This window comes from Crinia signifera, chromosome 3 (assembly GCF_055691185.1).
Source record: "Crinia signifera chromosome 3, ASM5569118v1, whole genome shotgun sequence".
Taxonomy (NCBI): Eukaryota; Metazoa; Chordata; class Amphibia; order Anura; family Myobatrachidae; genus Crinia; species Crinia signifera.
In genome coordinates, this window is record NC_139219.1 from 183,836,124 (window position 1) to 183,846,660 (window position 10,537).

A 10,537-nucleotide genomic window follows, 5' to 3' on the forward strand; every position below is an offset into this window, starting at 1 on the left:
GTTGCTATTTAGAACTTAATACGCAAATGATAACAAATTATTGTGAACAAAAAAGATTCTATTAGAAATACCTTAATTTCGTTTTGAATTGCCTTCCTCCAAAAGGGGTTGAGATTTTTTACAAATACAAAAATATGCTCATGTGGTCTGTGTTCAGTGGGAACTATTTTCCAACCATTTTTGAATATTAACGGCTTTAAAACTGTATATCTTTAATTCTCTTTAATTCACTCCTTTCACAAAACATTCCACTCATACAAAATACAATGGTGCTCATTATGCATCTTTCAGGCAGCTAGAAGCCTACTAGCATTGGGGGGAAAAACATTCATTTTTTTAATGAATGTTATTTTTCATTATTTGAATGAAGGCTATTGTGAAGTCTAAAAGTTGGCATATTTCTAAAAAAAAAAATTTAAAATTAATATTTCATAACTTGCCTCAATACATAGACTCCTAATAATTTCTGATATTTAAAAAAAAAAATGGCCTCTAGTGTTTTATATTCTAATCCATAACTCTTGGCCAAATCACAGCCTGATTTAGTGACCCATATTCAATGTATTGTGGGTATACGGTATTTGCAGAGCAACTCCATGTGCCCTGTTTTTTCTCAAGTTGGAAATAGCGATGAACGTCTAAGAAATCTTAACAGATTAGCACAGAAAATTAAAAATAAATATTTGGCCACTCCGTAACAGTTTCCTTTATACTCTTTGGCTGATCATTTTGAAACGGGAATACCTGTAACCTCTCAAGTATTCACATTTAGTATTAGCGCGCAACATTCTTTTTTTTCACTCTATGAACTGTAAAGTAGTTTTTCATTTACAATGCTATCCTGGCAAAAACATTTTTGGGACAACCGGTATTTCATTCGGCTATGGTTACTGGGTTTTAAGCATTATTTGAAATCTCATGCCTGCCTTTTTCAAAATCCATGTCTTCCACTAAACATGCTAATTAATTGTCAAGGCATTTTCTAAGTCCTCCGCTAATGTTGTTTTTATTATACCCCACCCTGACAATTATGCCTTACCAATTCAGCATGTGCACAACTCCTCAAATTCACATGTGCTTCTATATCAAATGAAGAATGACAAATATTTCTGCCATCTTATTTCATTCCTGCTAATTTTAGAGCTGAATGACATGCACTTACTCCGTAAACACTAGCCGTGGTAGTAAGGTATTGTGTGATGAACAATGACATTGAATGATTGTACATGACTTCCCAGATTATGTATGTATGTATGTATGTATGTATGTATGTATGTATATTAAAAAATCTATGTCCAGCGTAGGAGAATATTTCCTTATACAATCATGAGATCTTGATTCAGATGTAAATGAAAGCTGAATGGTGTGATTTTCACTTTCGTTGTATACTTTATTCTAGAATAAATTCATTTATTTAATTACAACACACAGCACTAAGATACTATGCTGCAGCTGCGATGCTTTGGGTGGGAAGCAAAGAATCTGTTTTAGTGCAAGCCGTAATATATAGCTACCATGAAACATGACGTAATTCCATAGCAGGAATTCGGAGCATCGCCTCAGCTGTTGCTTGTAGCAAGTCAGGGTTTCCCTTTAGACAACTGATCCCTCATCTTCACACACAACAACACAAACACTCCATATTTCCCAGTCCAGAAAGGCTTGTGTATGTTAATTCACACATTTTATGTCAACGTAAGCACATGCTAAAATATTCTTTTTATCACCCTGGACATAGATGGCAGGATTATGTCTTAACTGTCAGTGTGAATGTTGCTGGCAGGTGTACGTCAGGCAGGAGAGAGGGATTGCCACATTCTTTGTCATTTATAGATGGCAAGATGTGACTTTTGGGAAATCAAGAGTAGGAGTGGCACAGAGCATGGGATTAAAGCCTATTTTTGCTGCAGGGTAAATGTTTTTATTTAATTAAGAGATCTGAAAGCAAGACTCATTCGGCATGGCTTTCGCAGTACACTGCTGCGACATTGGGTCAGCCATCCTGCTGTAGACCTAAGGCCCCAGAAATGGAAGCAGTCATCAGCCATGGACAGCAAACACATGTGGAGAATAGAACCCATGTAAGAGGAGGGATCATTTTCTTTGTATATACTGTGTGCTGGCCAGTGCTTCCGGAGTTAGTGTTGCAGCTGTCTCTCTCATGCCCTGTGTTGATCCCTTTCTTTTCTTCTGCCTATGGACTTGTAGAAATTCCAAGCTTGCACACTTGTTCCCCTTCAGTTACATGTGGAAGCAGTGCTCGCTAAATCATTTTTGTTTAATGTCCAACAGGCAACGGGCAGCAAAGGCGCAGATCTGTTCAAGATCTCACTATTATTGGAACAGAGTCCAGTCAGGTATGGAACAACTCTTCTGAAGGAATAGCATTCTTATATTACTCTGTTTTAGCAGTTGCTTTTAGTGAATTTCTTTTACCTGTACATATTGGCATATCGTGTGGACGTTATTAGTATTTAGTAATTTGTGGGTGGCTGTTAAGCATCAGATGTAGACTATGGGATCTAAAAATAAATAAAAGAAACATCTTGGTAATTAAGAACTGAATTGTAGCTCTTTAATAAACTGACATTTTCATGACCTATTATGTCTGCCACTATGATAGCCAAAGAGGAAATAATATCTTATGTTTTCCAAATTAAGAATGATCTTCATATCGTTTTGCCGCCCATACACTGTGAAATTATTGGGCGTGAGGCACGCTTCCGTGCACATCACATCACACAGCACAAAAAGTATGTGCTGCCCGTACTTCTTCAACTAGATCACATTGCTTCTAGTCCAAAACGCACGCTGCTTTTGCACATCGCATGCGTTTTGATTTAGAGGCAATGCGATCTAGTATAGCTGTGTACGGGCGGCATTAGTGACCTAAAGAAAACAATCAGTCATCTAAGTTGGTTTTACGTTGGTTACGTCATTATTAAAGCCGATAGGATGTCTAATGTCTTTCATTTACATTGTTAAAATATGAAATAAGTCTAATGCGGAGTCGACTTAAGAGAAATACATTAAACTTGTAATCAATTTACTTGTGTTCTGTTTTTTTCATTACCTTTAGCCATAGAGGTTATCGCCACAACCAGCTTTGATCTGATTTCCATATTTTAGGATCGCAGTGAAAGCTATACAAAAGTTATTTAGTTATATATACTATTTCTATCCTTGTGTGACGTTTTCACTAAAATGATCACATTAGTAATGAAATGATTAGCACTATGGAGCAGGGAATACAGCCCTTGCAATCTTTGTGTTTGGCTTCTAGGCTTGGTGTGTGTTTAAAATGTGGACTTCAGATGTTAGTGTACCATACCTTTTTTTATTTTTTGGAATCCGGAACCAATACCTATTACTTTTTAGCTACTGTCACTTTTTGTATTGCTTTTTGTTTTGTTATTTCATTCTTTCCACCCTCTGATTTTGATGTCTCCCTGCTTCATATCACCTCTCACCTTTCATCCTCCACATACAAACCTATGGTCTGCCGTTCTGTTTCCTAACTTGTACTTTTTGTTTTCTTTCCTCATGTCAATGCTGGTGTATAGGAGAGTAGAAGTAGCAGCAGATCCTCTAGTCCTAGCGTGAGGATGATTACTACCTCAGGACCAACCCCTGACAAGCCACCACGTGTTATTCCATGGGGTCCCGATGATTCAGGTAGCAATTTACCTGTTATATATCTTTTTTGTGTATTTTTAGTATAGCAAGGGGCATGTATATATGTGTATATGTATGCACTCCTGATAACCTGCTCTGGTGCCTTTCTCCAACATGGAAGTCACTCAGACGATCACTGCATCAATAATCTAGACAGACAGTCTTAGATATATAGTGATAGTGAATGTAACCAATCCCTCTTATTAAAAAAAACAACAAAAAAAACACAGCATTGTTAAGCGCTTGGCATCCCCATTCTCAAAGGTACCTGGTCTTTAAAAACAGTGGGTTAACGCTACTTTGCTTACACCCCATTTTATATCTAAACACCAGTTAAATAGAATTGTACAGTACATGCTGCCTGCAGCAGATACAGTTGAGAAAAATATTAATGATTAATGCAATTCCTTAGTCTTCCATAAATACTAAAAAACTGGAAACCGCGCTGGTGGAATTGATGCACTTTATTAAGACACAAATACATATAAACACATACAATATGTCAAATAACACCGTCCGCTATAACATTAATATCCAATTCCTAATATACCCAATCTAAAATTATATAGACACTTCTACTTTAAATTAAACAATGCCAACTTCCTTATTAGATGCAGTTCTAATTTGCGTAATAAATAAATAAAGGTACTTTATGCAAAAACTGTATTCTCGACTAGAACATGCGTGTAATTCTGCAATAATTTTCTACTTCGCATAAAGTGTGTATCAGTAAATGTAGCTTTTATCCAAGCATGGCAGGTTGGTATTCAGCGTAAGTGGTTAGGCTGAATACCAACCTTCATTTTTATATACTTATATCCGCTACATTTGTTTTAGATACCAATGGATCAGATAACTCTATACCAATGGCATACCTTACCCTGGATCATCAGTTACAGGTCAGTATGAGTGTCTGATATTTTTCCATTATTGTACCTACACCTTTCTCTTTTGTCTCTCTCTATATAGATGCCCACTCACTACCTATGGCTCAACATATCCATAACAGAAGTGACTGTTTTTCCTCCTAGAGAGCTACAGATGTAGGGGGGTATGCAATCCAGGATCATGGCTGTCTATCCCTCCCGACAGCCGTGATCATGGCCCGTTTGCAGTCTGATCGACAGCTGAACGACAAACGGGATTCGATGCCCCGCCTAACAATCAGCACAAAGGGGGCGTGGCTGCGAAAACGGCCATGGATTGTCAATCTGGGGCCAGGATCGCCACAATCCACAGCCGTTATCGGCAGAACGGGCCTGACAGCTTCTAAAGTCAGGCCCCTTCTGCCATGATCCCGCATCAATGCTGTCGCTAAAGACAGCATTGAGTAGGAAGTTGCCGCTATTTTCCCCATCGGGAATAGCAGCGGCACATTGCATAACCCCCTAGTCTCCTCTTTGTAGCATTTCCTCCTGTAATGCGCTGTGTTGCTTACACCATTCTCCAAGATTGGGGGGAGGACAGATCTGTGTTTAATTTTGAATATTGATTTACCCATTAAATTTTTGATGCTGTGCCACAGCGGTGGTAAAACACATTCAACTTCATTTTTGTAATGTTAAGGGTTTTTCATTTTTAGGTTAATGAACATACTAGGAAGAATATCTACTCTGTAGATAAATCACAACCTCATCTCCCATGTGCTCATATTTCTCACTAGCAACAGACCACAGGTCTGACTCAAATTTAGAACCCACGGCTAGGTTTTCTCCGTGCAAGGAACAGCACTTATTTTTAATAGCTTATGGGTGTAAAAATATTTCAAGCACAGTGGTCTAGCAGGGTATATGTGGCGATATCTGTTGATTGGTTTTATGTCTGCTTTATTTCCAGCCTCTAGCACCATGTCCAAACTCCAAAGAATCTATGGCTGTGTTTGAGCAGCATTGCAAAATGGCACAAGAATATATGAAAGTTCAGACAGAAATTGCTTTGTTATTGCAACGAAAGTAAGTGTTTGGTGGGGGGCGTAGAGGACTAGTATTTACTTTCTATTTGTAGTAAGTGGTAGCTGTACACCTTGTAAGACTGATTTTTTTATTTTTATTATGTCTCCTATTAGAAAGTATTTGGTCCTGAATCCTACCTCGCTATTACAAATCTCTGTTATAGAATAATTGCAGTGGAGTATATAATGTATTATTGCAAAAACAAAGTATGCGTCTAATTAGCTAGATACTACTTTACCGGTCTAGTTTTCGTTGCAATCTAGTCTCCACTTCAGGGTATCAGTCACAGAAAACAGTTTCACATGAGGAGAGAGGGTCCTGCTTTTTGGCTTTGTATAAAAACAAAACAGGGCATCATAAAGATGTCTTCCATCCAGAGATATCTTGTACAGGCAATCAAAATTTAAAGACAATGGTTCGGAATAATTAATTGGGAAGATATCCTAAATACCAAGCCAAAAAAAAAAATTAGAAATTGGTAATGTGACTCGCTCAACGCAAAGAGAAGAAAAAAGATAAACGTTAAGGGTTTGCATTGTGTACAGCCAGTATAACTGAAAATGTATAAACGGTACCTAAGTGGCCATCCAGTGGTTAAATACAGAAGGTAGATTCTGCTAGCAGCCTATGGATGTGCAAAAAGTTTTTATCTATGTTAATAAGTGAAAAAAACAAGTAACTGGCAGCACACATTGAATAAAATCTGCCCCTAAATATATGTCGGAACCACTAATTTAATAGTTAATATTTAGGAGCATAAAAACTGCACAAAATTATATAAATATATAAAGCCGGGAACTTTTATTTAATGCTTTCATCTTTCACAGTCCCACTTGCACTCGAATGACTTCTTGCATTGCACAATTTCATTATCAAAGAATAGAAAATTATCTGGAAAGAAGTAGTGTGTTTTAAGCTATTCAAGTTATGGGATCTCTCCGCTATTTTTAGAGTAGTGATCCTGATGGCATCACAAATATGCAAGCAAACTGGAAGATGCCCTAAATAATGGTGTTGCTTAGTCTGCAGTTTGCCGTTCCGGAGTGGCACTTTTGCATCTGTCTCATTTTAATTGAATCCTCCTACATTTGATCTGAATGGTCATCCCATGTTTAAGGTGGATTCAATCCCCCACCGCTATTTCCGACAGGTGAAATAGCGGCAGGTGCCCAGTTAATGCTGTCGGGAAAGACAACATTGAATCGGCATCTCGGAAGAACGGACCCTTTAAAAGTCCTGATCCACTTGGTGTTAAAGTTGATAGAATTAACTATATTACCTAAACATGTACTTAGTATGTACAGATGGGGCAGGGCTCTTCCTTGCTGGCGAATCGCCAGAACGTCACCGGTGGCGATCCGCCAGCAGCCTGGCCTGCCATCTGACTGAGACGCGCGTGCGTCTCAATCTCCATCAGCGGGGCGACGGGAACCCTGTCTGTCTCCGCCTCAGGGAGACAGGGTTAGGGGGGTGTATGGGCAGGCGGCGGGGACCCCGGGTTACCGCCGACAAGCAGGCGGTGACCCAGGGGAGCGGCTGGAAGCGCAGTCGGAAGGGGACGCGCGTGCCTCTCGTGCGCGCGCGCGTCCCCTTCTCACTATAGATATGGCGGCTGGCGTCGACATCCCCTGCCAAGATGGGAACTGCCCCATCTGTAACTGTAATTTGCTAACATGGACCGTTACACATTTTTCTGGATTTTATTTATTTAGAAATAGCAGATGTAGAAGAATAAGATATGTCTTCTAATGCACAATCTTGTCGTATTACAATAAATGTATAATTTAAAGAAGGTTTTACCTTCTAACTAACAGTGTAAGCAAATATCTTTATTTACACTGCCCATAGTGCAAACTTTACTGTCAGTAACCGGTTCTGTTAACATAACTTTAAAGGGGTTTTCCACCTATAAACTGCCACTATTTTTTTTAGAAACTGCCTCTACCTCTCTACCTTTATACCTTTTTTACACCAAATTTATAACTTGATTTATTGCTGGGGCAACATGGGCCTACTCAGGTTGTTAAACAAGAATTCGTCCCTGGTCTCTACCTTGGCGGAATGTGAAACCGACTCGGGTAGCCGGTGTGAAAGTATAAAGAGAGCTGGATTTTGGAATCTAAAGGCCCATACACACTGGGCGACTTTGAGCGGAAAGCTGCTCAAAACACTCAGTTTGAGCAGCTTTCAGCTCAAAGCCCCCAGTGTGTATGGCCCGGCGGTGAGCACTGCTGCGCGCTCCCGCATAATCACCGGGAAAGCAGCTCATCTGCTGGTATTACCAGCAGATGAGCGGCTTTGCATAGCGCCGCACTATGCAAAGCCATTCTCCTACCGCTGACGGCATCGGGCAGGGGGAAAGCTGCTCAGTGTGTATGCATTGAGCGGCTTCCCCCCCCCCCCCCAGCGATGATAGTTATTATCGCTGTCTATACACACTGGGCATAATCGCCCAGTGTGAATGGACCTTAAGCTTTTACAAGCAGGGCCCTTTCTCCTCATGTGCTTTATTTAGAATATAAATATATCTTCCACCCTAATAATTGCATTGGTGTCCTTTCCCTGGATGAAACTGTCTTTTATTTACCATGTACTTGTTCTAAATTGCCTTGTACTGTAATTTGTTATATTATTTGGGGGGGTTGCTTATTAATGTATTGTCAGGCGCTGTGGAACCGGAGTGGTGCTATAGAAGTAGACTGTCCCAGATTAAAGGCATATTGTGATAAGACATTGACTGCATAATGTGATTATGATCTATTCAAACTTTCTGTTCTAGGCAAGAACTTATAGCAGAACTTGACCAGGATGAAAAAGACCAACAAAACACATCTCGTTTGGTACAAGAACACAAAAAGCTTTTAGATGAAAACAAAAGTCTTTCGACTTATTATCAGCAATGCAAAAAACAGCTGGATGTAATCAGAGGTCAGCAGCAGAAGCGACAAGGAACCTCCTGATTACAAGGCACATGAACAGTTCACCTCACTGAATGGTGCAATTAGACGTTTTGCAAACTTTCCTTTATTTTTGAGCATGAAGATGGATATTTTCATTGGATCTGACATAAAGTGTTCAGATAAATACAACCATTATGAGATTGTTGTGAACTATTGATGTATGCATGTTTCATGCCTGTGGAAAGTTCTATTACGTTTATATATGAATAGTTTTTGATCCGTTTTCCTCTTTTTTTGTATAGCTGAACTTTGCTTCTCAAAGAAATTTGTCCAACAGATCCTGCTCTTCAAAGAATTTTTTTTTTTTTTGTTAACAAAACTCATTTTAGCCTACTCACTAATACACTGTTCAGTTCCATAGGGGAAAAAACTTTTTTTTTTTTTTTTTTTTTTAGAACAATTTACATGCTCTGGATCTCATTGTATTCATGCATCTTCGTCATTTATATTTTACTATGGGTGTGTTGAGAAAAGAAATGATGGGGTATAATGTTGTACAATGAAATAAAAGCAGGCTCATTAAAACAAAGCAAAATTATAAGGTCAATGACAGTTACTTTTATTGCCTAGTCTACTTTCAGTTTGAAGTTAAGTATAGTACATGATGAACATTTACAAGCTCATTCCTTTCAGGTCGTGGGATATTTCTGAATTGACTATGGACATTTCTATTAAAACATGTTAAGTATGTAAATATCTAGATGGATTAAACATTTTCAGTATATTATTCATCATAAAAATACAATTATTCACAATAAGCGGTATAAATTATTGTAGTGCAAAAATAATTCTGTTCCAACAATAACTGCAGCAGAAGTTACTGAATGTCGAGTAAATACCTTGAAACATCAAGGACATACTGTATCGATGATATAACTATTCCCCTGACTATGGGATCAGAAATATTAAATATGTTTAAAATCCCAATTCCACGATGGGGATTTTTAACATGATTAATTTCCCTGATTCCCTCAACAGACCACCGATCATCGATGGTCAGGGAAATGGGGACATTTATTTCAAGGCCATAAGTCACATCTTGGGATGGTATAAAGATGGGTATTTTGCTACGTGGTTGTGAAGACACATTGGTGCACTTGTATTACACCTAAAAAAGAGAAATGCGAGGGTGAAAAAGACAGCGATAACCTTCCAGCCAATAAGCTCCCAACTGTCATTTTTAACCTCCTATAACATGTCAGGAGCTGATTAGCTTGACGTTTATACCTTTTTAAGGCTGAATACATCTGTCACTTTGTTTGATGTTTTCACAAGTGAGTAAAGGTGCTTACACATTAGACTATTTTTAACCATCGATACAATAATGACCATTAACTAAATTTTCATGCATATCGTTCTGTGTAAACCTACTATATCGTTAATGATCTATGGGTCATTACCGACCCTCTCAATCTTGATTATATCATCAGTGGTAGCTACACTCCTGGATGTGGATATCTTTAGCAAAATCTTTCAGCTTTCACAAAATATATAATTTGTCCTGGAGCTATGGGGGGTTCAATGGAAATCACTAACAATATCATTCATGGAGCATAGCGTCTAATGTATTCCCAGCTTACGTCTATCCTGAGAATGTAACAAAGGTTTGTTAAATATTTATTCTAGCACATAGGGTAAGTAAAATATTTTATGAAGTTTGCCTAATTTACTAAGAGTTGTGGGAACAAATTTTGTGATTCCGGTGAGCGCAATTCAATGAAATAATGGTGCGGCCAGCTCTTGCAACAATAGAAGGTACACCACCTTCAAATGTACAATTGAAAACAATGGATGTGTTGCTAGAGCTCGGCGCAACCCCTTTTCATTAAGATGTTTCAGACAACTTGAATTTTTAACAAGAATTTATTGGTGTGAACATTAAAAAAGAGATTAAAAAAGATGAATAAAGACAATATACTTAGGTGAGGACTTCACCTGGATACCATATAA

The 10,537-nt window shown here is 38.4% G+C and overlaps 1 protein-coding gene across 3 annotated transcripts in view; it reads left to right on the plus strand.

The window, feature by feature from the left end:
* Positions 1-9,134, plus strand: part of MAP3K7 (mitogen-activated protein kinase kinase kinase 7) — a 64,390-nt gene extending 55,256 nt beyond the window's left edge. For all 3 annotated transcript variants that reach the window (XM_083177038.1, XM_083177039.1, XM_083177040.1), the window contains 5 exons: positions 2,293-2,357; positions 3,564-3,675; positions 4,513-4,574; positions 5,512-5,627; positions 8,407-9,134. In XM_083177038.1, coding sequence (XP_083033164.1) covers positions 2,293-2,357; positions 3,564-3,675; positions 4,513-4,574; positions 5,512-5,627; positions 8,407-8,587 — 536 coding nt within the window. In that variant the 3' untranslated portion in view covers positions 8,588-9,134. The remainder of the gene's footprint in view (positions 1-2,292; positions 2,358-3,563; positions 3,676-4,512; positions 4,575-5,511; positions 5,628-8,406) is intronic.
* Positions 9,135-10,537: the final 1,403 nt, after the last annotated feature.